The sequence below is a fragment of the Pezoporus occidentalis genome, unplaced genomic scaffold (genome assembly GCF_034315485.1).
Source record: "Pezoporus occidentalis ecotype Australia unplaced genomic scaffold, CSIRO_AGI_Poc_V1 ctg93, whole genome shotgun sequence".
Taxonomy (NCBI): Eukaryota; Metazoa; Chordata; class Aves; order Psittaciformes; family Psittacidae; genus Pezoporus; species Pezoporus occidentalis.
This window is the reverse complement of record NW_026916294.1, coordinates 5,961,430-5,987,712: the sequence shown is the minus strand read 5'-3', so window position 1 is coordinate 5,987,712 and position 26,283 is coordinate 5,961,430. Positions and strand designations below refer to the sequence as shown.

General features: G+C 44.2%; 2 protein-coding genes across 5 annotated transcripts in view; one reads left to right on the top strand and one right to left on the bottom strand.

The window, feature by feature from the left end:
- The window catches only part of FBXO11 (F-box protein 11), a 76,856-nt gene extending 66,973 nt beyond the window's left edge, over positions 1–9,883 (top strand). For all 3 annotated transcript variants that reach the window (XM_062605857.1, XM_062605856.1, XM_062605858.1), the window contains exons 12-23: positions 759–976; positions 1,559–1,644; positions 1,728–1,822; positions 3,235–3,357; positions 3,462–3,547; positions 3,898–3,974; positions 4,087–4,230; positions 5,165–5,275; positions 6,404–6,511; positions 7,667–7,775; positions 8,357–8,455; positions 8,534–9,883. In XM_062605857.1, the coding sequence (XP_062461841.1) occupies positions 759–976; positions 1,559–1,644; positions 1,728–1,822; positions 3,235–3,357; positions 3,462–3,547; positions 3,898–3,974; positions 4,087–4,230; positions 5,165–5,275; positions 6,404–6,511; positions 7,667–7,775; positions 8,357–8,455; positions 8,534–8,663 (1,386 nt within the window). In that variant the 3' untranslated portion in view covers positions 8,664–9,883. The remainder of the gene's footprint in view (positions 1–758; positions 977–1,558; positions 1,645–1,727; positions 1,823–3,234; positions 3,358–3,461; positions 3,548–3,897; positions 3,975–4,086; positions 4,231–5,164; positions 5,276–6,403; positions 6,512–7,666; positions 7,776–8,356; positions 8,456–8,533) is intronic.
- MSH6 (mutS homolog 6) lies at positions 9,850–25,555 on the bottom strand. 2 transcript variants are annotated; one of them, XM_062605854.1, is made up of 10 exons: positions 25,270–25,555; positions 23,510–23,712; positions 20,699–20,877; positions 15,817–18,361; positions 13,876–14,141; positions 13,259–13,376; positions 11,785–11,874; positions 10,728–10,882; positions 10,385–10,584; positions 9,850–10,021 (listed from the first exon to the last, which is right to left on the bottom strand). In XM_062605854.1, exons 1-10 carry the CDS (start codon positions 25,509–25,511, stop codon positions 9,940–9,942), a joined length of 4,080 nt encoding a protein of 1,359 aa, XP_062461838.1. In that variant the 5' UTR covers positions 25,512–25,555; the 3' UTR covers positions 9,850–9,939. The 2 variants fall into 2 exon arrangements, with proteins under 2 accessions (XP_062461838.1, XP_062461839.1); XM_062605855.1 differs by having other exon boundaries at positions 15,817–18,358; positions 25,270–25,554.
- Positions 25,556–26,283: the final 728 nt, after the last annotated feature.

Genomic DNA, 26,283 nt, shown 5'->3' with positions numbered 1-26,283 from the left:
CAGTTCTTGATGCTGCTACGCGAACGCTTGTTGGCATGGCAGAAGGAGCATGGCCAGGATGGCTTTGTGGGACATCTTCTTGTCTTTTTTCTTCATAGCTATAGGGTTTTTGTAAACCCTTTGTTCAAATACAGTGTTGGTGTAGGCCTGCTATTACTAATGCAGTGTCTAAATGGAAGTGTGCACCCTTTTGAAAAGGGTGAGCTGGGGGGAAACTTTACCAGTTGGTTGTTCAGACCAGTCCAGCCCTGGAAAAACTACTCCCACATCCACATGTATTTATTCTGACCAGTTATTTCAAAGAAATTTAGAAGACTTTTTTACTAAATCAATCATATTCTTACCAAATATATGTGGTTCTGAGTTTGAAAATAAGTAGGTAGTCTTCCCATAGCAGTGTCCTTTTCATATAAAGCCTGTGGGCTTTATGGGCTTTGAAAGGAGTCTGATCCTTAGGAGCTGCTAAGGAAACCTGACATTCAGTCCTCTTTGAGGTGGCATATCCAGAGTTGCCATTTTTTTCTTGGTATTCCATAGATAGTAATAAATAGCAATGCAAACACAGTGTCTTTGAAACACTTACCTTTTTTTAGAGGGGGAAAAAAGTAACTAGCTATGTAAGTATTTACGTATTGTCAGTTTTGGCACTTTTCTTTTAAATGAGGATTGTATTTAGAGGGGAGGGAGGGTAAGGAATAGCCTTAATTTTAACAAGGACTTTTAAAGGAAACTGCATTTTTTTGTGTGTGTGTTTTAAGGGTTATTTTGAAAGCTGCAACATACACAGAAACAGGATAGCAGGTTTTGAAGTGAAAGCGTATGCCAACCCTACAGTAGTTCGGTGTGAAATACATCACGGCCAGACTGGAGGAATCTATGTTCATGAAAAAGGAAGAGGACAATTCATTGAGAACAAAATCTATGCAAACAACTTTGCAGGTGTTTGGATTACCTCAAACAGTGACCCAACAATAAGGTAATTTTTTTTCCTCATTGATGTTTTGTTACTTGGAAGAAGAGATTAGATGGGGATGGGAGAAGAGCAATTTTATGTCATTTATGTGTTATTTCATTTATTATTGGGTTCAGACTTTAAAAGAGAAGACTTAGGTTATATATAAGGAAGAAGTTCTTTACCTGAGATTGGTGTGGCCCTGGCAAAGGTTGCCCAAAGAAGCTGTGGCTGCCCCATCGCTGGCAGTGTTCAAGGCCACACTGGATGGGGCTTGGAGCAACCTGGTCCAGTGTGAGGTGTCCCTGCCTGTGGCAGGCGGTTGGAACTGGATGAGCTTAAGGTCCTTTCCAACCCAGACCACTCTATAATTCGATTTATAATGAAGTGAAAGTACTTTTGTATATGTATGAAAGTAAAATTGCTGTCTTGTGTTTGGTTGAACTGCATTTTTAATTTGCATGTATACTTGGAAGTATGTAGTTCTCAAAGCAACAGACCATAAATTTTCTTTTTTAGATCTGACTGTTGTATGGTCCTAGGCACTACATACCTGTGTACACTGTATTATAATAATTTCATAATGTGGATACTTCTGTTTCGTAGGGGCAATGCAATTTTTAATGGGAATCAAGGTGGTGTTTATATCTTTGGTGATGGAAGAGGCCTTATTGAAGGAAATGACATTTATGGTAAGATGATTTGCTTATTGCCTCTTGAATTCTGAGCCAAACCAGTGCATAAGTTGTCTGAAATAACATCTTTTTGTTAACAGGTAATGCATTAGCAGGAATACAGATTCGAACAAACAGCTGTCCCATAGTTCGACACAACAAAATTCATGATGGTCAGCATGGTGGAATTTATGTAGTGAGTATTACCTACAAGCAGGCATACAACTTTGTTTCCTCTTCCTATCAAGGTTGGGAAAGGGTGCTCTATAAATGTTTGATTGTATTTACAATGACTAAAGTTCTTACGTTATAAACTAGGTTAATTCTAATAGACTGAAGGTGGTGCTGACATTTAAAAGGATGTCACTAAATTATTACAGAGTAAAATGTGTAAAATTGGATGATGACAGAATTTCACCATTTCTTGGTTAAAAGCTTTTTAAAGGCTTAGTGTTCATAGCAGATTGTCATTATTTAAGAAAATAGACATCTGTTTAGCTCTTTTGGAGTTTTAACGTGCTTATCACTATCCTCAGAAAATACTTGGGGTTTGCCTTCAGGATGCTATACATTGCAACTGCTGTATGGTCCTGTATTGTAAAAAGGAGGAATCAAGTGCAGTTCCCAGCGTGTGCAAGGACTCTGCTAACTGAACTGAAAGAGCTGTCAGGTTCCCCTAAGCAATATCAGACTTTGAGAGAGAATTTGCCCATCTTTCTACCAAAAGTTACCTGTGATTCAGCTGATGATTCAAGTGTGCAGCTTCACCTGTTCGTTCTGTAAATCTAACCAGAACAGATTACCCTGACCATGAATACGCTGCTTTACTTCTAGGCACAGCACATGGTAAAGATAGTTACCTTGAGAGACATGTCAATTTTTTGTTGGCCTGGTGGATAGGGCTGGTTGTAGGTTTATGTGCTGGGTGCCATAGCTTTCATCAGATATGGCACTGGGGTGGTGCTTTTTCTACCAGCAGCTTGCAGAGGTTTGCAAAGATTACTGCAGAGCCTTGAGATCATTGAATCACTGAATGGGTTGGGTTGGAACGGACATTAAAGCTCTCATCCAGTTCCAACCCCTGCCACAGGCAGGGACACCTTCCAGTAGACCAGGTTGCTCCAAGCCCCATCCAACCTGGCCTTGAACACTGCCAGGGATGGGGCAGCCACAGCTTCTCTGGGCACCCTGTGTCAGGGCCTCAGCACCCTCACAGGGAAGAATTTCTTCCTGATGTCTCATCCCAATCTCCCCTCTGCCAGGTTAAAGCCATTCCCCCTGGTCCTGTCCCTGCAGGCCCTTGTCAAAAGCCCCTCTCCAGATTTCATGTAGGCCCCTGTTAGGTACTGGAAGAATGTTACAAGGTCTCCCTGGAGCCTTTTGTTTGCCAGGCTGAGCAAGGCCAAGATACAATGATTTACATGCAGAGTGGTCTTTGTTTCATGGCAAACATTCAGCATCATGACATGCTGTTACTAAAAAATAATACTCAAAAAAGAATTACTTTTCTATGGTAAAGAAGACATACTGGGGAGGGATGGGTACAGCCAGGAAAACAGTATTGGCTGTTGGCAGATTATCTCAACTCTGAAACTGTCTTGTGTTCAGCATGAAAAAGGACAAGGTGTGATTGAGGAAAACGAAGTTTACAGCAATACTTTGGCTGGAGTCTGGGTGACAACAGGGAGCACTCCAGTCTTGAGGAGAAACAGAATACACAGTGGGAAACAAGTGAGTGTTGCTCTGTGGCTACAAAGGGACCACTGAGGATAAAGTTCTTTTGTGTTTTCATACTTCATACTTTGGGATTAATAATTTAATTCTCGATGTACTAGGTTGGAGTTTATTTTTATGACAATGGACACGGCGTTTTAGAAGACAATGACATCTATAACCACATGTACTCAGGGGTCCAGATAAGGTAAAGTGTATTCTGGTTTGACATCAAAACAGATGTGGCTTGTTTTGTGCTCTTCTGTGCCTTTTTAACTGTCCTTGCACTCCTGTTTCTAAAAATAACTGTTTTGGAAATCCAGTATGTCTGAATACCCTCTGCTTCAGCTTAGAAAACAGTTCTGCTGTTATAATAGCTAGGATGTTGAATAGAATGTGTGGCCCTTGAAGTCTGTAAAGCTAAAATATATCTGCTTGCTTGGAAATAACTCTATTTTAGTAAGATTTTTAAGCAGCAAGATCTATGGGGCACTTCTTTAGAGGTGTTCTAAACACTGGGAGACAGTAACCTGTTTTACATGACTTTTTGCTCTCTAGAACTGGAAGCAACCCCAAAATCAGACGCAACAAGATCTGGGGTGGTCAGAATGGTGGTATTCTTGTCTATAATTCTGGTAGGTTTGTTTTTCACGTTTATCCAGAACTGTTCATGTTTTGCAATATTACCTTTTCCCATTTATTATCCTTTTTGATTTTATTTTTTTTCCACCCTTCCTTCAATTTTAGGGCTTGGATTTATAGAAGACAATGAGATTTTTGATAATGCAATGGCTGGTGTATGGATTAAAACAGACAGTAATCCTACACTAAGAAGAAATAAAATCCATGATGGAAGAGATGGAGGCATCTGTATATTTAATGGGGGAAGAGGTAGTTTTTTCCCTTACTGTGGCATATACTGAATATTCTGGATAAGAGTTACAGATTAAGCAGTGTCCTTTTGAAAGTGCTCTTTAGAAACCTATCTCTCACCTTCTGAAGTAATGAAATAGTTACAATGAACATAATATGGGTGCTTTTTAGCCTTAATTACCACTAATACTGAAATCTGTGGGAGGCAGAGGTAATTAATCTCATCCAAGATGACTGTTGGATTGCTGCTTAGGGCAGTCCTTTTATGTCATCTGCTTTTGCTTTGCTATTTGACTGAAAGACAGTATTTAATTCAAGCCATACAGCCAAAATACTGCATCTGAACAGTTCAGGTTCAGCCAGTATCAAAGGTTTACTGGGGGGGGGGTGTGGTGGTGATGGTGTAAAAGTAAAAACACATCTCCCAGGAGGTATATTTGTAAACTTACAAGTGGTCCTCCTCTGAAATCCCCTGCTGACTGTTGTGTGTCCCAATACCAGATTCTGATGTTTTGTAGGCAATCAGTTGCTGTAAATGAGCTTTAGTTTTAAGTTAAGCACTTTAAAGTAAACCTGTCCTGCAGTAACAAAAATGCAGGTTAAGCCTTGCTTTGGCAGGCTGCTCCTTCTAGAAGACAAGAACAGAAAGGTGTTAAAAAAATGGAAGAAACCTTTGGGAAGTGTAAAGACTTAGTTTTTCCCCAAAAGTAAACCAGGGTTTTCTGTAATGGTGCATATGATCCCAAATTCTATCTGTATGCTGAAAAAATACATGGTTATGCACTGAGGATCACTTTAAACTTGTCTTGCTAGCTTCACTGCCGGTGGGTATTCCCCAAATGAAAGGTATTAGCAGGGTGATGATACACGAGATGGTTTGCAAGTACTTCACAGGATGGTGACTGGTAAGGAAATGTTAACAAGCTCCAGTGTGGTGTTTGGTCTGTCACAGGTCTCCTGGAAGAGAACGATATCTTCAGGAATGCTCAAGCTGGTGTTCTTATCAGCACCAACAGCCACCCTGTACTAAGGAAAAACCGAATATTTGATGGATTTGCTGCAGGTTTGTGTTGTTCAGATCAAGTCTTGAAGTGTTAGAGCTTAAAAGCAAGCTCCTCACAAAGCTAACACCGAGATTGTTTACCCCACGGTACTGAGGGATTTTATCAGAGACTGGGGATATCCTTCTGTGTATTCTAGAAATCATTTCAGAACTGTAGCCAGAATATCTTTACAGCAGCCTCTGGAATTCCTGGATGTTGAGGAACAGCACATGTTCTGCTTCTCATTTGTCTGGGAAATACTTTTTTCATTATTTTCCTTTAGAAGTAATTGAGGAAGCTATCTAGAGCATATTAGTAGCTGATCTGCTGGATGACAGTTTGAATATTTTATCAGTGCTTTAAAAGGTTGGAAACAGCAAATAGATGTTTTAAAGAGATCTGAATTTTACATCTCGAGTTCAACTTTCTCACTCCACAAAGTTGAAAAATGAATAAAATGAGCATTCCTCACTCCAAAAGAGATGAGGAATGTTTGGTAGCGATTTTTGTGCAGTTTGCTGTGTAATGGTTGCAGTTCCATCCGTTTTCCATTCCAACTAAATTTGCATTCTTGAGTTTTCTCCCATCTTTCTTTCAGAAGAAGGAAGTTTTCTGAGAAGAGCCTCTAAAGGTGTTGTTTCAGTGTGGTGGGGGGGAAGGATAGGTTGCTGTCAAGAGCAGTCCTGGACAAATGACTTGGAAGACACAGGTTACAGATAAAAGCTGAGATTTAAAGAAATGAATTTTAGGTTACCCATCTTAAGAACTTTCTTTTTTCAAAGATACTCTAAGAAGGGTAAGGTATGTGCACAAGAACTTTCAGATCTACATGAAGATGACAGCTTTAAGCATCCAAAAATCATATCCCTCTTGAAAATACACAGTCACAATGCTGTTTTATTATCACATAAAGTAATAATGTATTGTTACGGCCAGCTGTAATGGATGTAGTGGAAGTATATGAACCTCAGTTTTATAGCAAATGACAGTGTAATTTCCAGCTGTGTAAGTTTCCTTTTTCCCCCTGAGTTTATGAGGGTTAAAAAAACCCCAGCCAAGTACAGATCATGGTAAGAGGTACAAATGCACAATCACGAAGGGTTTAACTTTCCCCCTTTCTTCTTTTCTCTTCCCCTGACCCAACAAAGGTATTGAAATAACAAATCACGCAACTGCAACGTTAGAAGGCAATCAGATTTTCAACAACCGCTTTGGAGGTTTATTTCTTGCATCTGGTGTCAATGTCACAATGAAAGGTGAGCCTGAGCCCTCGCTGGTTGGGTTTGTTCGCTTTCCAGGTTTTAATTTGCTGCTGGGTTTGGGGTTTACCATGCCATTCTTTTTACCATTTCTGGCTCAGGTCTGGTAGTTGACACCAAGAGTTTCAGCTGAAGGTGATGAGCAATAACTTCAGTTACTGGGTCTAAAAATCTTAAGATAGCTTTAGACAAAAGCAAGTTAAGGTTCATATATCAGAGCTCTGTTATTAGCTCTCTGTTTCTGAGTTGGGTACTGTACTTTGGGCCACCTCAAATTTCAAGTTAGCAGAATGGCAATTCCTTTGTCATATATCTGGATGCAAGTGTCCAGCAAAGAAGCATGTCTCACTTGGCTTTTAGGATCTAAAAACATGAATACTCACAATCTCAAATCCCTTTTTTCAGAAAACAGGAACAGATTGCATGCATAAAACTCCCATGTATAGTGGGGAAGTGTGCATGAGACAAGATCCTCTTGGAGGAGATTGGAATGATGGTTTCAATGACAGGCAGCTCCAGGAGGTTATTCTAGAAGAAAAAGGTTTGGTTTGCAGAGTTTTTACCCACTTGGCTGTACTTTATCTCCTTTAGACCACATAAACATGAGCTCTGGCTCCCTGCTTCACAGCCCCTGGGCTTGCCAGCTGCATCACTCAGCACTGTGATGCCACTGGAGCAGACAAAACTAGTTTGAGGGGCACTTCGGGACATGACAGAAGATCTAGTAGAATAACAGGATTATGAAATTCACTGTGCCTTGGACACGTCTTTTAAAAGCTGGAGTGGTCAGACCAAATTCCCACATTTCCTGCGTTCTAAGGGATGTGTTGAAAGTCCTTAGGGTCATCAAGCGGCTTTCAAATGTTCAGATTTCAGACTTCTCAAAAGAAGACTTCATCCTGAGAGGAAGGCTTCTTTCTAAGCATTAATTCACAGATCAGTTCACAGAGAGTATTTAAAGGAAGGCTGATCAGGTATTTTATGCAATGTGTGCAAAAAGGAAGAGTCTGTCTGGTCAAGGAGTGCACTGCAATCTTTGGGCATCTGTCTTCTAACCTGGCATGGAAGATTTGGTATGCTTCAGTGCCAAAACTAAACCAGAGTTATCTGTCCAGGTATGATTAGTTCTTGACTTTGTTTCCCCCCCAACAGATAACAAAATAATGAACAATCAAGATGCCATAGAAAAAGCTGTCAGTAGAGGCCAGTGTTTATATAAGATATCCAGTTACACCAGCTACCCGATGCATGACTTCTACAGGTAACAGGTTTTTTTTTCCATTGCCTACAGCCAGGTTTTCAAATAAACGCAATTTCTCTTATACTAAGACCCCTAAAACAGTTGCCATGTGTCTGGTAGCACATAGATGCATGCTCTTCCTCAGCTGCAACAGATGAGGATTAAGCAAGTTCTCACTGTCATAGAATTCTAGGATGGCTTGAGTCAGAAGAGACCTTAAAGCTCATCTAGTCTCAACCCCCTTCCACAGGCAGGGACTCCTTCCACTAGAGCAGCTTGCTCCAAGCCCCTGTGTCCAGCCTGGCCTTGAACACTGCCAGGGATGGGGCAGCCACAGCTTCTCTGGGCACCCTGTGCCAGCGCCTCAGCACCCTCACAGGGAAGAATTTCTACCTGATGTCTCATCTAAATCAGTTTAAAGCCATTCCCCCTTGTCCTGTCCATACGTGCCCTTGTCAGAAGTCCCTCTCCAGGTTTCTTTTGGCCCAAGCAGTCCTTCCCTATCTTTCTCTCAGCCCTGTTCTGCCCCTAGATGCTCCCCCAGCACTTCACTCAAGCACACCCCTTTTTGACCTGTGCTTAAATGTGATGTTTCCCTTCAGATGTCACACCTGTAACACCACGGACCGCAATGCCATATGCGTGAACTGCATTAAGAAGTGCCATCAAGGACATGACGTAGAATTCATTAGACACGATAGGTATGTTCTGGGCACGTCCTCTGAGCTGTTTGGACAGTGCAAGTGCAGGAGGAATTAAAGAGCTGTCTCTCGTTGCAGGTTTTTCTGTGACTGTGGTGCTGGAACACTGTCCAATCCCTGTACGCTTGCTGGAGAGCCTACACATGATACAGACACACTATATGACTCTGCTCCACCTATAGAATCCAATACATTGCAGCACAACTGAATTCCTTTCAGAAAGCAAGTCCTGCCATTCGAATAGCATAACTGTTCAAACCTTTTTTTTGGAGGAAGTTACACTTGCCCATTTCTGCAGAAAGACACTGTGTTAAAGCGGATGTGTGAGGTGTTGACACTATGGAGCTCAACCTACCAAAAAAGAAAGTGGCAATATGTTGACTCAGGATAACAGAACTGGGCGTTTTAGCATTACTGTGTAAAACAAAGACTTTGAAGGGACAGAAGTGAAGAAAAAAAATAAGCTGCAATTTTGTACAGATACCAACTTCTGAAAGCTGGTGTTTTTACAAGTAGCATTGAAGCGCAGTCCAATTTGCAGTAGTACTATTCTGTAGACAAGCAGCATTCTTTGTTGCTGCCTTTATGGACATGGGTACCAATTGCTTTTGTAACATGGTAAAAAAAAAATGTGAGCTAGCACTTCTGCATTTCTTTTGATTTTTTTTAACATTTATTCAGATTGAGAAATATGAGTTTAATGCTTTAATCTCATGTAGTTTGTTTCTAATTTCAAGCAAAAAAAAAAAATCTTATTGTACTTGAATGTGTCCTGTTTTGTTAGCACACCTAGACTTGCTGTAACTGTACTCATGTCCCAGTATGTACGTTCTTTCTATGAAAGAGAAAACACTAATCTTAAATTATATCCAGCAATTTTTCTGGTGTCCTCCGAAGTTAGAATAATCTCCTTCCCTGCCCCAGCAATAGTCTGTACTCAAACCACCCTAACAAAGAAGAAAAGAGCGAGTGTTTTAATGAGACTTCCTAGACTATAATGCACTATAAAACAAAGTACCCACGTAACTAAGTTTTGTGAAAGAAATTTTACTATGTTTTAAAGTACACGGTAGAAAGTCTCCTCAAAACAGTCTTGTATTTTACTCTGTTCATAGTTTTTTTTGAACAGTCTCGGACATTACTTAACCTGCTGGAAATCACAGCAATTTCCTGCTCTAATGAAGCTGAGACAAGTATATATACAGCCCTATCCAGTTTCATAGCTTTTTTCCATTTATGTGTATTGGTGACAGTGGGTAATCAACAGCCTGAAAGTGTATGCATGTACCATAACATCTAGACTTAATATATTGTGGAGTACTCAATAACCATTATGTAGAGGGTAGGTAAGAATTAAAGGGTTTAATTTCCTAGGAAAGACAATGGAAAAATGGTCATTTTTAAAAAATAAAGTTTATTAGATCATAACGTTGTCTGATACCAGCTTTTTTTGAGAAGTCACCACTCCAAAGCCACTTGGGTCCTTACAGATGGTTGATCATAGTGGTAAGTTTCTGAACAGCGTTTCCATCCCTCACTGCACCGTCCGCCACCAGGCACAGGTACCTGAGGGAGATGAGAGTCAGCTTTACTGCATGCAGATGCTTAAACCTCCCTCGCACCGCCTTAGGGGACGCAGATGCCATCCTGTGTCTGGTATAAAGCTGCTCAACTCCCAGACACCTCTATGCAAATTCAGCTCTGAGCCCTGGAGACTAGCAGGGGCTTCAAATACCACATTACTCATCATATCTGCCCTTGTGTAAGTCAGGCTTCAGTACGTCCTGACTGCTGGTGAAGTACATTTGATACTCACAGAGTAACTGCTCCCTCTGTTGTTAAGGCTGTCAGCAAAAGCCACCACCCAAAGTTTAAGATGGATGCCTGCTAAGCAATGCAGGACTTCTAACAGGGAAACTAAGGCCTTACCTGAATACTCTCAGTGACATGGTCATTCTTTCAAACTCCTTTGCTTTTCTGTGCCCCTTCTGAATAACTTCCTCTGGAATATCGGCCAGTCTTGCTGCATTGAAGCCATAGCTCTTCGGACACGCTCCTTCAGTGAACTTGTACAGGAACGTGATTGTTTCCTGGCTTGGATCCTCACTCTCATTTTCAACCATACATGCCTAGAAAGAGTAAGTGTGTGTAAGGGTTCATGTGTTTAGGTAACCGTCACATCCTTTCCTCCAGGTGACTCTGGGCAGAGGAGAGCAGGACGGCAGGGATAAGGCAAAACCCCACACCTCAGTGGCCCCACCATCACACCTACCATGTGCCCCAGGCGCACAGCCACGTTGTGCGCATGGTCCTCCACCAGTGAATGGTAGTGGGTGGAGAACAGGGTCCGGCACTTGATCTTCTCTGCAAGCTCCTTCACAACTGCACTGGCTATAGCTGTTCCGTCAAAAGTAGCTGTGCCTCTGCCTGGAGGAACAAGAGTGGCAAAGTGAACTCAGTGTTCACCCTTAATTGTTCAGATTAAAAAACTGCAGGAAAGATGCTTTTCTAAAGGCAAATGCAACACATTGTTTGCCATCTATTACAGAATCAGAATGGGTTGAGAAGGGACCTTAAAGCTTATCTGGTTCCAAACCCCTGCCACGGGCAGGGACACCTTCCACTAGACCAGGTTGCTCCAAGCCCCTGTGTCCAACCTGGCCTTGAACACTGCCAGGGATGGGGCAGCCACAGCTTCTCTGGGCACCCTGTGCCAGTGCCTCAGCACCCTCACAGGGAAGAATTTCTTCCTAATGTCTCATCTCAATCTCCCCTCTGTTAAGTTAAAGCCATTTCCCCCTGTGCTGTCCCTACAGGTCCTTACAGAAAGTCCCTGTCCAGATTTCTTGTAGGCCAAGGCACAAACCTGCCCTATCAGTTTATGTTGTTTCCCTTCCTCCCTGCTGTGTGGAAGATTGACAACAGCAGCGAGTGGTGACAGCCACCAGCCCCAGCATGAAGCGACCCCGAGTATTTGTCCTGTGACAATCCCACTCTCTTCCACACTGTAGAAAATGACATTTCTTCTCTCTTGAGACTTGCTACTGGCTTGCTCGAGGTTTGCTGCAAGTAATCATCCAAAGGAAAGCGGGAAACTCAGCTAGAAATAAGCTAATAATGACTTACTTGAGGATGGAAGGTGGGGCATTAGGTCCAAGGGCATCCAAGAAGTGTGTTTTGGGAGAATTACATGGATACTGAGCAGTTAAACATTGGGAGCATTATGGTAAAATGGCCCCTGGGTTCTTGGTTGTCATTTAGACAGCCCAACAACCTTGACGATAGCCTTTAACCTTCAGTTTCCATCTATTATAACACAGACTGATTACCCAGTTCATCCACAAGAACAAGGGAGTGCTCTGTTGCATGCTGGAGAATGCTGGAAGTCTCACTCAATTCAACGAAGAAGGTACTTTCACCTATAAAAGAAATGATAAAAAACACACCATGAAGTAGGCAAAGATCTGAAAACCACAACTAAACCCTCATTTAAGCTGCACTAAAATCTTGGTCAAGCTGAAATGAAACTTGACAGCAAACTGAAGATGAACAGAAGCATAAAGCTGCTTTTTTTCCAGCATGAAAACAGTCTCCATTTGCCAGGGAAAAAAAAGCAGGTTTTGGTTCCTTAAGTGTTCAGGCATTGGCACAAGTACAGTTAATTAAGTTTTAGGACACCTCATCTCTCTACTTTTAACATCACTGGTTAGATATATCAGCTGGACAAAAAGGGGCACGAAGGGTACAAGATGGGGAGAGTCTTTGTGCTCCTAGGCAGGCCCAAGGTGTGTGGCCTTTCACTGTGAAAAAAGCAAGCAGAAAAGCTTAAAAGAGACTTAAGAGACCAGACTTACTGGTCTGGTTGTTGATATCATCAGGTAATTAATTATTCAGATAACTGATACTCATAGGTACTCGAGTGAAGTATGGCAAAAGAAACAGACCCCTGCTAAGGACTGAACATCCCTGGGTAATATGAAGGCTGAAATTTAGACCTGAAATTGTTCTTTAGCAGCTCACAAGCAGAAGCACACAATTATTCAGAGCCTTGCACGTGATAAATCCACATGCATAAAGTCCAGAGTTACTAGTGCTTTGTAGGGTTCATTCCAAATAACCACACGCAGCAGCAATTAATATAACTTCAGAGCAAACGAGTATTTACTTCCTGTACTTGTGCTGCATGAGCACTACTGAGCTCAAACCTAAGTTTTTCAACATGAGTTATTAAGCAGCAATCCGATTTTCTGCATTAAAGAAATTCCCATGTTCTTAACAGTATTTAGGAATAACCATTTATTCTCTTTAGAAAATACACCCATAAAATCACACCAGTAAGTAAAAAATGCTATTACTTAACATTTAATTCACAAAAGTCCTGTTGACATCCATTACAAAGTGGCTGCCATGGAAAGTACAGAAACAAATCCTCTACAACAGCTGCCTGCACATCACTGTCCTATTCCAGAACACTTGGAAAAAGATACCTATGTAAGTAGAACACAATCAGCTCTGCACTATCCAGAAAGATATTCCTTAGACTTGCACCCAGGTGGAAGGCAGGCGTTAAAACTCATTAAAAAGTGATCATATGTGTCTGTCAAATGTAACAGAGGGCAAGCACATCAAACAAATGAAGGATAACTACAGCCCTGGTTCTACTCTGAGCAATGAGACAACTAATGGTGCTCAGCTCTCTCTGCAAAATCAACAGATGATCCCTTTCCCCTTGCCGCTCAGAGCAAGGAAAGCAGCTCCCTCCTTGGCAAGAACACTGTGGAGAGCTGGATTTCAGCCACTTACCTGACATAATCCTGTCTGAGGCACCAAGCCTCGTGAACACTCTGTCAATCGGTGTCAGCCTGCAGACCTCAGCAGGTACGTAGCATCCCAGTTGAGCCATTATAGCCAGGAGACCAGCCTGCAGAACAAACATGAAAACAGTCACATGTGCTTGGAGCTTCAGCTCCACACAGAGAAGGAGGGAATGAGACTCTGTTCCCCCTAAAACAAAGGCTGGAGTACATAAACTTCCTACTGTTTTAACAGCTCCAAGTTGTCACAGCAAGCAGTGTTTATAAAGCAAACTCCCTGTTGCTTTCACAGCTGCTGCTGCTCCCTATTTTCATCTAGTTTACCTGCAGAAGCATCTTCTCCTAGATGATACCAAGTCCTGGATATGGATAAGGCCACTTGGAAGAGAGAAAAGTTACTCTACTACTTTTCCCCCCCCTCACTCAAGTAGAAAATCCACTATCTAAACACGGGCATTTTCTACCACGTTATACTTTGTCCTTGCACTGCACACCCTGAAGACCACTCATGGACCTCCTCTGACAGTTATAAACAGTCAAGTCATGCTATTCCTTTACGCAAAACACAGATGTACTCTGCAACATCCCATGTCAATAGACCATCACCTGTCTCATGAGCGTAGATTTGCCACCCATATTCGGGCCAGTTACTAAGACACAGGAAGCTTCACTACTGCCATCTTCATCTTTGCTGCCTATCACGATGTCATTAGGAATGAAATCATCCCCAAAGAAAGTTTTTGTAATGCATGGATGGCGTGAATTTTTAAGTTCCAGGAAGGGAGGAGCACTATCCACAGGCAGTAGAATTACAGGTCGGCACAGTGGTCCATCACCGTCTTGACTGTAGTTAGCGAGGGAAATCAAGGCATCTATAAGATTAAGAGAAATTCCAGTAAGTCACACTTTCACCTTTCCTTATTCATTCACTGGAATGCATTTACTCATTCAATAGCATTTTTGTAAACACCATTTTCTATTTCATTTTCCTGGTAAGGAAAACACCCAGGAAGTCCTCCAGAACAAATAAAAGGTGAGGATACTCACAGTGTCTTTCCTCATCCCTTCCACATTCCCAATGATGTCAGATTAAAAATCCTCCCCTCTAACTTGTAATTTACAAGTCTTTAAAATCCACACCATTTCACTTCAAAAGTTACTTTCTTTAGCGTGCGTGTTTTAACATGTACGTTAAAACAACTACTTTCTTGTACTGCTTTAATTCAGAACAAGGTGAGCAAAGAGAAAATCAGCTTCTGTGCCAGTGAAAAACTTGGAGAATCATAATACTGCCTGCAAGTCGCCAGGATAAATGTATAACTATTAAAATTGTGTTGGCCTTGCAGAAAGCAGCAGCAGAGCCCCCTCAGCTAGCCTGGCTCTGCAGTTCTAAAAGCCGATTGCCTACAAAATGGGACTGTGCTATGTGATTTTAGAGACTTCATCTACACAGATTACAGCTGCCGCCCTCTCTGCCTCTCCTCTACCCAGCCCTGGCTGGCACTGCAGTGTGGCTGCTGTGACTGCTTCCCAGCTCTCCCAGACCACTCGGAGAATCCCTCCCTCCTCTCCACCTCTCCTCCATTTTCTGCCCTAGTGGCATTCAGAGAGTGCTTTCATTTTTCCCTGGAACAAAGACATTCCTGAGTGCCTCACACTAGCAGAGAATTCACGGTACGGAGTATGCCAGTCCTGAGAAAGGAATAGAGGCGACTGTCTCAGCCCAGAAATTTAAGGAACATTTTGGGAAGTCTTTCTACTCAATGACCTTCTTCAAGGCAGTGACAATGACCACATTTGTATTTTTAAAGGCTGCTGGAAAAGGACAGGATTCTTCCCCTCTCCTCCACTGAGACCCCCCTGCAGTTCTGCATCCAGCTCTGGGGGCAACAACACAAGAGGGACATGGAACTGTTGGAGCAAGCCCAGAGAGATGCTCCGAGAGTGGTGAAGCTCTGGCACAGGGTGCCCAGAGAAGCTGTGGCTGCCCCATCCCCAGCAGTTTTCAAGGCCAGGTTGGACACAGGGGCTTGGAGCAACCTGCTCTAGTGGAAGGTGTCCTTGCGTGTGGCTGGGGGCTGGAACTGGGTGAGCTTTAAGGTCCCTTCCAACCCAAACCAGTCAGTTATGCTATGAAAGCAACCTGCTCAGATGGAAAGGAGGTGACTAGCAGGTCAGATTTTGTTACCTCCACCTGCATCACTGTCTTCACTTGTAAGAATCTACCAATCCATACATAAGTATCCCAAAAGCAGTGAGAGACCCTCCAGGCTATGCTGAGCTGTGAGAAATCCTCAGCTGCACCCCTAGAGAGGCACAACAGAAGGAAGATCTTGCACACGTGAAGACCCAGCAACTGCCACTTATCAACCAGCAGGAAACAGGTGATTGCTGACAGTTATCAATGTCTTACCAAAATCAGAGCTTTTAAACTACAGACTAAGCGCTGGCACTGAGCCCTTTTTGCTTACCCAGATGAGATTTCATCATTTACCAAACGAGCCAATGGTTTCTTTGTGGTATGTCAAAAAGAAGACGAGCTCTTACCTAACACAGCAATGCACTCCACAGCTGTGTGCCAGTCCTTGCTGTTCTTGTCAAAGTTGTAAAACAAGCGCCTCATACAGTCCTTCAGTGCCGCATCTCGGCGCTCTTCAGCATTAACCATTGCAGCCAGCATCTTCTCGATCTCCTTGGTCCAGTAACGTTTGTACCCCTTCCTGCTTGACTTCAGCTCGTATTCCTCAGGCAATTTCCGTGATACCACACTTTCTGGTATCTCCATTTGGTATCGGTTTTTGCCTGCCCCCCAGTACAGCACAGATTTGAATCCAAGCAGTTTGCGTTGCTTATCCAGGTACTTCTGAAGTTCTTCCTCAACAGCTTTAATATCCTGCAGTGCTTTGTCATAATCAGGGTCAAAACCTGCCTTTGGAGTAATCACCCCTGTCTTTCGAGCCTGGTTATGATCAAAAGCAGTATCCCACCTTTTAAGCTCAGCACTCAAGTCTGGGAAGCGGCCGTCTGGGTTTTTGTCTTTGCGGGTGACCAGCTGCTTAAGGACTTTAGACTTGAAGTCACTGGCACTTTCTTCCATGCCATCGACAATTTCACTCATGACTTTAAACCCCTCCAGTGCAGACAAGAAGTCAGCAATCTTTTTCTTGCTGTATTTGATCTCTTCATAGAAGACGGCCCTGCTGTCAGGATGGCTCTGGCTTTTAAGCGGTGATCCAATGCTGTGAATTTTGCTGAGCAACCTTTCGAGGTCAGGCAGTTTCTTCAGGTGCTCGCTAACCTCAGACATTTTATCTGGCACTGCCAGAAGGTCCTCAACAGCATCCAAACGATCGTTGATGGATTTCGGATTGCAAAGTGGAGCGCAGAGCCACTGCTTCAGGAGGCGCTTCCCAAATGGCGTACAACAAGAATCGATCCTCTCCAACAAAGTACCTTCTGTGGTTCCATTGGTTCCGTTCTGCAGGACTTCCAAGTTCATCAGGGTGACTCCATCCAGCACCATCCGCTGGTCGGTTTTGGCAAAGAAACCACTTGGCCTCGTTGTTTTTGCAGTGTCAATATCCACAGGGATATACTCCTCAAAGTCCGCCAGCGATAACAGCTCCTGATCAATCAGGCATTTTTTCAGATAGAAGACACATCCCCCAAGAGCTGACAAAGCTAATTCACTGTTCTCCCCAGGAGTTAATCCCAGAGAGTCACTCTCTGAAGTCAGAGATTTGATTACAGAGGGCAGAGAACATCCATTTTCGGAGTTCTCGTTCTCCTTGAAATATCCTTCTTCGAGAAGGACTTTTAGTGTTTTAGATGCATTCCAGAACTGGGAACCAGAGATCAGCCCTTCCTGAATGCAAGAAAGAAGCGAGCCCTTCAGTATCTTCTGTGTGTCCACAGACAGGTTCCCCTTCTCATACAGTACCTGCACGGGAGTGTAATGTGCTACTAAAGTCCTAAACCTTGAACAGTGCCGATCATCCGAGAACTGGCCAACATAGAACTTCCCCACCGACGTGTCAACAAAGCAGACCCCATAAACACGCTGTCCAGAGGAGTCTTCTTTCTCCTTCACGCACAGCAGGTATTTGTTATGGTTCTCGGAGGGATCACAGTCCATGATGCTGTAAGTCTGAGTTCCTTTGGTGATGATTCTGCAGATCTCACGGCGTACAACCTTGTCGAACTTTGTCGGGTGGGCCATTGACTTGTAGCGCGCTTCCATCATTTCTGGAGTTTCTGTTTGCTCCACACGGGCTACCTTGTAGCCTTTCTGCACCAGGACATCACAGAATCTGCCAAACGCAATTTCTGGAAACCCTGAATGTGCCCAAGTCCCCTTCATAAAGATCAGGCCCAGCTCATTCACACCAGTGACTGCATCCATGTGGTACAACTCATAGAATTTTCCAACTTTGTAGAAGATCACAGCATCAAAGTTCTGACTTTTCAGCTGCCACCACCTCCGCATCCCTGGTGTGCACTTGTTGAGGTAGTCCTCAGGTACATACAGAGTGCAGGGGTCGTAATCAGGGTCGTTCTGCCGCCTCCTGTGCGCATCTTTCTTTTTCCCTTCCTGCAGCCAGTCAAGCTTCTCGTGCTCCCACGCTGCGAAGCCACTGTTCCCTCCACTGCAAGCAGCTGCTTGAGAGTCAAAGTTCTCAGGTGCTGCAAATGATGTCAGCTTAGACTTAGCTTCTAAAGAAACCGTTGCTGCTATTTTGGGCGTTTCAGAACGTTCATTTTCTAAGCTGCTCCTTTTAGCAGGCTTGTTTCTCTGTCTTCTCTTCCGTTTAGAAGGGACTTTGATGGGACTTTCTGCAACACTCTCTGCATCTGTCCCCACGTCAGTAGATTCATTTTCATCCACCCCACTGCTAGCTTCCTCGCTGCTTGCTGTATCTTTCACATCAGGCTTGAACTCTTCGTCAGAGCCATCGTGCTCACTGTCAGAATCCAACACTCTTCTTCTCTTGGTTTTTACAGCACCTTCACCGGTCATTACTCGCTTATTACTCTTCACATCCTCCTCACTATCACGGTCATCACTGTTGCCTGAGGCGCTTCCACTCATCTGCTGGGAAGATAAGATTATTTTACCAAAAGAAAATTCTGGCTACAAAGTAAAGTATTGCTGCTGCTAAAAGAAGTGAAAAAACGTGCAACTTATGCAGTAGCTGTGATATTTCAAGTAAGAGACAGTAAGAGCCACAATAAGTGCAACAGAACTTATTCCCTTGCATAAGTAACTGCTACCGGCCAGTGGCATAATTACTCCTCTCTGTATTCTTTACAGCCTCATTCAGTACTTTGCATAAGTGATGCACTGATGAACAAAACATTTAAAGTGGACAAAAGCCATACGGTACATTAAATCTGGTACTAGCCTATATAAGCTTTGACCACAGGTTTGGATTTTGGGGGTTATTTTGTGGGGAGTTTTTTTGGGTTTGTTTTGGTTTTTTGTTGCGGTGGTGGCGTGTTTGTTTTGTGGTCTTAGTTAACTACCTATTTCCACCCACAAACATACTACCTTGTAGTAACCTTCAAGAAGATCATGTGTGTGTGTAGGGGAAAGAAAATTATTTGCCTTTATTTGCCTTTTCAGGCTGAAACTTCAAGAACTCCAGCACCAATGCTGGAGAAAACCAGCACTGAAGGGACTACCAAGAGTCCAACTGTCAAGTGCTAGTGCCCACTGCACTGTTGCCACAAACAAAGTGCTTGGAATGGCATCTGTCCCTTGGGGCAACGTCACACTGGAGAAAGAGTAAATGGGCCATGCTGACAGAGGAGGTAAGAGAAACCACTATCCCATTAACAGTTTCTTCATACCATTCGCATGCAAAGAGTTGTGGTCAATGGCTCAATGTCCAGCTGGAGACCAGTAACGAGTGGTGTCCCTCAGGGATCGGTGTTGGGACCGGTCTTGTTCAACATCTTTGTTGGTGACATGGACAGTGGGATTGAGTGCACCCTCAGCAAGTTTGCCGATGACACCAAGCTGTGTGGTTCAGTTGATATCCTGGAGGGAAGGAATGCCATCCAGAGGGACCTTGACACACTTGTGAGGTGGGCTGATGCCAACCTCATGAAGTTTAACTATGACAAGTGCAAGGTCCTACACCTGGGTCAGGGCAATCCCAGGCACAGCTACAGGTTGGGCAGAGAAGAGATTCAGAGCAGCCCTGCGGAAAAGGACTTGGGGGTGTTGGTCCATGAGAAAATGAACATGAGCCAGCTTCAGTGTGCACTTGCAGCCCAGAAAGCCAACTCTATCCTAGGCTGCATCAAAAGGAGCATGACCAGCAGGTCGAAGGAGGTGATCCTGCCCCTCTACTCTGCTCTCGTGAGACCTCACTTGGAGTATTGTGTGCAGTTCTGGTGTCCTCAACATAAAAAGGACATGGAACTGTTGGAACAAGTCCAGAGGAGGCCACGAGGATGATCAGGGGACTGGAGCACCTCCCGTGTGAAGACAGGCTGAGAAAGTTGGGGCTGTTCAGCCTGGAGAAGAGAAGGCTGCGTGGAGACCTCATAGCAGCCTTCCTGTATCTGAAGGGGGCCTATAGGGATGCTGGGGAGGGACTCTTCATTAGGGACTGTAGTGATAGGACAAGGGGTAATGGGTTAAAACTTAAACAAGGGAAGTTTAGATCAGATATAAGGAAGAAATTCTTTCCTGTTAGGGTGGTGAGGCACTGGAATGGGTTCCCCAGGGAGGCTGTGAATGCTCCACCACCACTCGCAGTGTTCAAGGCCAGGTTGGACAGAGCCTTGGGTGACATGGTTTAGTGTGAGGTGTCTCTGTCCATGGCAGGAGGGTTGGAACTGGATGGTCTTAAGGTCCTTTCCAACCCTAACTGTTCTATGATTCTATGACTCCTTTTCAAAGAAATCTATTCCAATGCATATGGTGGTACTGAAATATTTGAATCATTCACAATACAAGGTGAATACAATACAATAAAAGATCTTTTAGTTACCTGACCAACAGACTAGTGTTAACAGTACAAGAATTTGTATTCTAATGCTACTCTACAAGAAGAGGGCAAGCTCCAAAACTCCAATTTAACACCTTAATACTTAAAAAAAATCAAAAATTTCTATATCACAGCAAATTAAAACTTCAGATTGATCTTAAGGGGAGCTTGGAAGATGAATAGCAGATAGAGAAGATAAAAAGATGCAGCACAAAAAAAGCATGAGTGAGAAAGTGGGTCACCTGAATTACCCAAGGAGTATGAAGAGACAGAGAAGTTAAGTAGCTTCTGAGGTCAGTCCTTAGCACACAGAACACCAGAGAGATTTTAGACTTGTCTCTCCAGCTAGATACTCCACACTTAGTTCCAAAAGACAGCTTCTAAGTTCTAGCACTATCTCTGAAAATGACAGCAAGAAAGAAAAATTTTACCTCCATTTCCTCTTCTTCCTCATCCTCCTCTGTGTCTGAAGGCTCATTGCATACTGCCAGTTTAAGCCGCTTAGTCTTATCTTTATTCATTGCATCGTCTGCTAGCACCATTGCTCTTTTAATTTCAGGCTTTGCACTGTAGAACATACCACCCTTCAGTGCCTCCACATCTGATGAACCTGTAAAACCACAAATAACTTGTCAGAAACTGAAGTTAGTCTAGCATTCAGCCAGCCCTTCAGTTATTGTTCACACTTCACTTTGAAACATATTCAGACAACTCGTAGTTACCTAATATTTGGTGGTTACCAGTCATTTCCACCACGTCTTAAATATTCATTCAGCCTTATAAGTATCCCTAGAGAAAGTATAACCACTCACAAACAAAATGACTGCCTCATACATGAACACCTGAAGAATTGCTTCTACTTCTGTAGCTCATTACCACACCTGAATACTTCTAACCTGAGCACTAAACACCCTCACACTAACTATAGTTACTACTGAAAAGTAACACTTTATACCAGCAATGCAGCAGCCCTGACTGAGGCCACATAGCTATTTTAGCAGTGATAGGCAAGTTCAGCCACAAAATTATCTTCAAGTTACGGCCGTCAGTCATCTATGACAGGCCCTTTGGCTAAAGCTCTGCTGGCTGTTCAAACTGCTCCTGTAAGTGCAGCAAGGCCCAACACCAGCCAGATTAACTGCGTATCAGTCACACTGCCAATTCGCCTGACACTGCAGTGTATCAAGCAAAGCCTGCTATTAATAACTGCACTATCCCCTCATCCTCTTTCATATCCCTTGAGCACCATAGCTCCTCCTTCCACTACCTGTACATAAACACAAAGTCAACTAGTCTACAGATTGATTTCTAGAAAGGGTCCCCAAAGATGCTGAAATTAATCTTCACAGAATCACAGAATGGTTTGGGTTGAAAGGGACCTTAAAGATTGCTCAGTTCAAACCCTGCCATGGGCAGGGACACCTCTGAATAGACTAGGCTGCTCAAAGCCCCTTCCAACCTGGCCTTGAACTCTGCCAGGGATGGGAGTTTTCATCATAAACAACAGGCTATTACACGCTTCAGATCTTAATGCAATGCTCAAAATATGAATCATATACATAATGTATTATGTATTCAATATGAATACATAATACAAGAAAAAAGGACATTAGGTACAGATGGGGAGAGGTGATCCCTTTTTCTGTTCCTCCTGAATGTAACTGGCTGCATACGACAGTAGGATCTGCTTGAATATGTTCTCTTGTGAATCCCTTTACACTTCAGCTCTAAATCAACAGCAGACAAAAGGCAGCTGAGTTGTAGGAGGCCAACTACCTCAGAAATGAGCCAAACAGAATTCTCTCTCACATTCATTTCTTTGAGCTTGCAGTAGCAAAGCACTGAGTTACAAGTAGCTGCTTCTACAGCACGACTGCAACACATTAGCAAACCAGATCTCCATTTTGGGTTTGCAAATGAACTGAGACAACCTAAATATATTGCGTGTTTAATACTGGCAATGTAACAATGGCAGAAGAAAAATATCATCATATAATTTAATTGCATTCTCGAGTGTAACTCCACCTCTTGCATGCCCAACTGTTACAAGTCTAGCCCCCCGCTGTCTCTACATATTCAGTTACAAACAATAACCCTGTGTAAGAAACTTCTCCATTTTCTTATCCCAAGATTCCAAAACTCTTACTTTGTATATAAAGATGCTTTTTGTCCGAATTTAAAAGCAAATCATGTCCTTTAAATACTTTTACTCTGTTCTGCATTAACCATATTTCTTACAGATAGACCCTGTGTTTCTGTGCCTGAAAGTTCTGAACATTTCTGTTCTGCAACTTCCTTTTGGCAAGGAGATCAATTTCCTTACCTGCATTTGCTCCTAAGATGTTATAAGACACTTGGTTCTTGTAAAACACCACCAGGAAAGATACATACAAACCCTGGACCAATTCCCTTGTGTTAAATTATGCTAACACTTCTGGTAATAACATTACCATTTTAAATTAAACTAACTATGCCTTAAGTGCAGTACATTTAAGTATCAACAAGCCAAAAAATAACATTACTACATGATCACAAAACAGAACTGATTTGTAAAAATAAAGCAACTGTTTAAATTCAGTTATTTCACTGCATCATAAGCAAATCTATAGTATATGAAGAATACTGTACTATACCTAAAGCATTTGTTGGAATAACAAGATGGCAGCACACTGATTTACACAAAATAGCTTTCAGCATCACCAGAATTACAAAACAAGAGGAAAACAGATCTTGATTATTAATAAGGTGAGATTTATTATGCCAAATGTTGGTTTAATTCTTGATGACATTTGATTTTCTTTAGTTAGCCAAATCATTTCTTCAATATGACAAGCACCAAGTCTGCTCTGTAACAACAAGCACTACCCTAACAAAGTTGCATATTTTATTAACAAAACTGTACTACATAGCTTAAAAGAAATAATGTCACAGTAGAATTGATTTTAGTAACCTAACACCCTGTGCCTGGACAAACTGCAGCTCCCAAACAGCTGCTTAAAAACTGTGTTTGGCATTGCTAATATTTTAAGGATTTCAGGGCTAAAACCTGAAATAGTGGATTTATCTTTTACATCTTTTTTTACATTGATGGAAGAAAGCACAAAATATGCTTTCCCACTCAATACTGATCTTGATTTTGCTGCTCTTTCTCCATGGGCAATACCATATCCTACACCTCATGCTTATTTTCCCAAAGCAAGTGGCTTATTTCCATTTCAGAAAGTTCTATTTATATCTCTTACCTTTATATGGCCGCAGATACTTCATACTGACCCAGCCCCTCGTAGGGCTGTCATCAAAAAACTGTACATGGACACGAGTGGATTTCCCTTTTCCTCTGACTATTGTTTTTTCAGTTGGATGGTTGTATATGAGACATGGCCACCAAGGATAACCTTCCATCTTGGCCCAGACCAGGTCACCAGGTGCATACTCACAGGAGACACTGCAGACACAACAGATGTGTAATGTAAGGAACACAAACACCTAAAACAGAACTGCACACTGCTTCCAAGCAGCTTGCCCTCTAAACATCCTGGAAGGCTCCCACGTGGTATGACCTGGATTATATAGTCTTCCTATACCACCCCCAAACAAGTTTTTGGATTTGCTCCTCCAATTCTCCTGGATCCCCACTGAAACAGACCTTTACAGTCACAGACAACTGGCTGAGGTTGGAAAGCACCTCTGGAGGTCATCTTTTCCAACCACCCTACTCAAGCGGGGCCACCTAGAGCCATATGTAACCAGATTCTTAGTGTCTGTTACCCCTTCTTATGGGAAGCAGCCCACTTAAGGGTGGGGAAGAGAAAGCAACTGGGGCCAATCAGACATTAAAACAAAACACTGCAGACTATAATGAATCATGAACCCACATGACAAGTTTTCCTGCAGAAACTAATTCTCAAGAGGGCACCTAAATGAAATTAGTGTCATTTAAGGCAAACCCTCAAGCTACAAAAAGAAAAAGAATAAATAAACTGTCTACCCTGCAAAGCACTTGATGCAGCTTTTATTTGCCTTCTCCTCCTCCCCAAGGATTTCAACCCAGCCACTGCCACACTCTACCACTGATGGCCGGGAGCATCCCTACAGCCTGTAGCCAAACAGTGACACTGATCAGGCTGAAGAGTCCAGGGAAGGGCCACAGGGATGATTCAAGGGCTAGGCACACGTGAGAGAGCTGGGTCTGTTCAGCCTGGAGAAAAGAAGGCTCAGAGGAGACTTTATCACCATATGCCACTATTTAAAGGGTGGCTATAAAGAAGATGGAGACTCCCTTTTTACCAAGGGTCACACAGGAAAGACAAGCGGTGATGGGGACAAGTTACTGCTGGGGAGATTCCAATTGGACACAAGAGGAAACTTGTTCACAGGGAGAACTATCAGGCATTGGAATAACGTCCCCGGGGAAGGGGTGGATTACACAACACTGGATACTTTAAAGGCTCGGCTGGATAGGGCGCTGGGCCACCAATCTAGAAAAGTTGGACCAGAGGATCCTTGGGGTCACTTCCAACCTTAAGTGCCCGCAATTCTATGACACTCATTTCAACGGCACTTGGGACACTTGTGATACGGCCCTGACAGGAGACAGGTGGTACGGAAAGAACGTATTTCAACCCGGCAAAGACTCACAACAGGACCAGACCCGCTCTGCGCGGATGTCGGCGTTATCCCGCCCTGCCTGGACACACTCTGGGCGCACTGTGTATGTGTGCATGCATACACACACACAGCAGCACCTTCCGGCGCTTCCTACCGCTCAGCGAGGCTCGCTGCGAACCGGCCCCCGGTCCGCACCTGGAAGGCCCCAGCAGGCCCAGGGCCCGGCGGGCGGCCACTGTCTCCCGGTGGGAAGGTAGAGGCGGACGGACACCGGCGGCCCCGAGGGGTCCCGCTCCAAAAGCCACCCACTCCCCGCCCGCTACGGCCCGCGCGTTGCCGCTTTGCCCCCCTGTAGGCCTCGGCCCCGCGGCCTGCTCTGCCCCCCGCCGCTTACCCGTGCGCCTTGGCGGCCGTGCCGTCCCCTTCGCCCTTCTTCCCCGTCTCCTTGCGCAGGGCCGCTGCTCTACCCGCTGTGCCGTTGCTCGCCTCGGCGGCGGCGGTGGCCTCACACCCATTCTGCTCCCCCGAAGAGCGGCGGCGGGTCTCCGCGCCGGCCTCTGGCGGGGCCGGGGCCGATCCCGGCGGTGCCGGCGCGGCCTTGGTGAAGAAACGCAGCAGAGTGCTCTGGCGAGACATGGCCACGGCGGGAAGCGCGGCCCGCCGACAGCGCGCCAAACCCGCCACCGCCCGCCCCGGCCCTGGGCGTGCCCCGCCCCGCCCCGCCTCTCCCAGCTGCCGCCGGCGGGAAACGGGAAGGGGATTGTGGTGGTACCGGTGTGCGCCCGGGGCCCGCAGAGGCTCCTGATGCCCGCCCCGCTTTCTCTCTCCCCGCGGCGCTTCAGGCTCCGCCGTGAAGCAGCGTCCCGGCCTCGGTATCTCACAGCGAGGCCTGGCCTGAATAACCACAGCCCATCAAGCCCCGTGCGAGGCCGCGGTGCTTGCTCCTGATGGGGCCTTCGCAGAGAAACACCCTCCGCGAAGGAGAAGCCGTGGCGCCTGCGCTTGCTCTGTTAGCTTTAACCTGATAAAGGACAGATTTAGATGAGACATTAGGAAGAAATTGTGAGGGTGCTGAGGCACAGGGTGCCCAGAGAAGCTGTGGCTGCCCCATCCCTGGCAGCGTTCAAGGCCAGGTTGGACACAGGGGCTTGGAGCAACCTGGTCTAGTGGAAGGTGTCCCTGCCCGTGGCAGGGGGTTGGAACTGGATGAGCTTTAAGGTCCCTTCCAACCCAAATCAGTCTGGGATTCTGAGATTCAGAGAAAAATCATTTACTGACACACGATGTCTGTTAGCACAGCTTTTTCTTTCACTAAAATTGTGGCTTACTATCGCAAGCCAAAACTTCCCCTTACAGTTCAGCATTAACTGCAGCCAAACGCGTCCCAGGAGAGCTTCCACCGTCGAGT

Bases quoted from the DNA above. Each gene is read 5' to 3' on its own strand.
- MSH6 (XM_062605854.1), bottom strand. From the start codon at position 25,511: ATGTCTCGCCAGAGCACTCTGCTGCGTTTCTTCACCAAGGCCGCGCCG. The intron at 23,713-25,269 runs GTAAGCGGCGGG...TTGTGTCTGCAG, and splicing joins ACGGCCGCCAAGGCGCACGG to TGTCTCCTGTGAGTATGCAC. The intron at 13,377-13,875 runs GTGATGGTCTAT...TTTGTTCTGCAG, and splicing joins AATCTACGCTCATGAGACAG to GCTGGTCTCCTGGCTATAAT.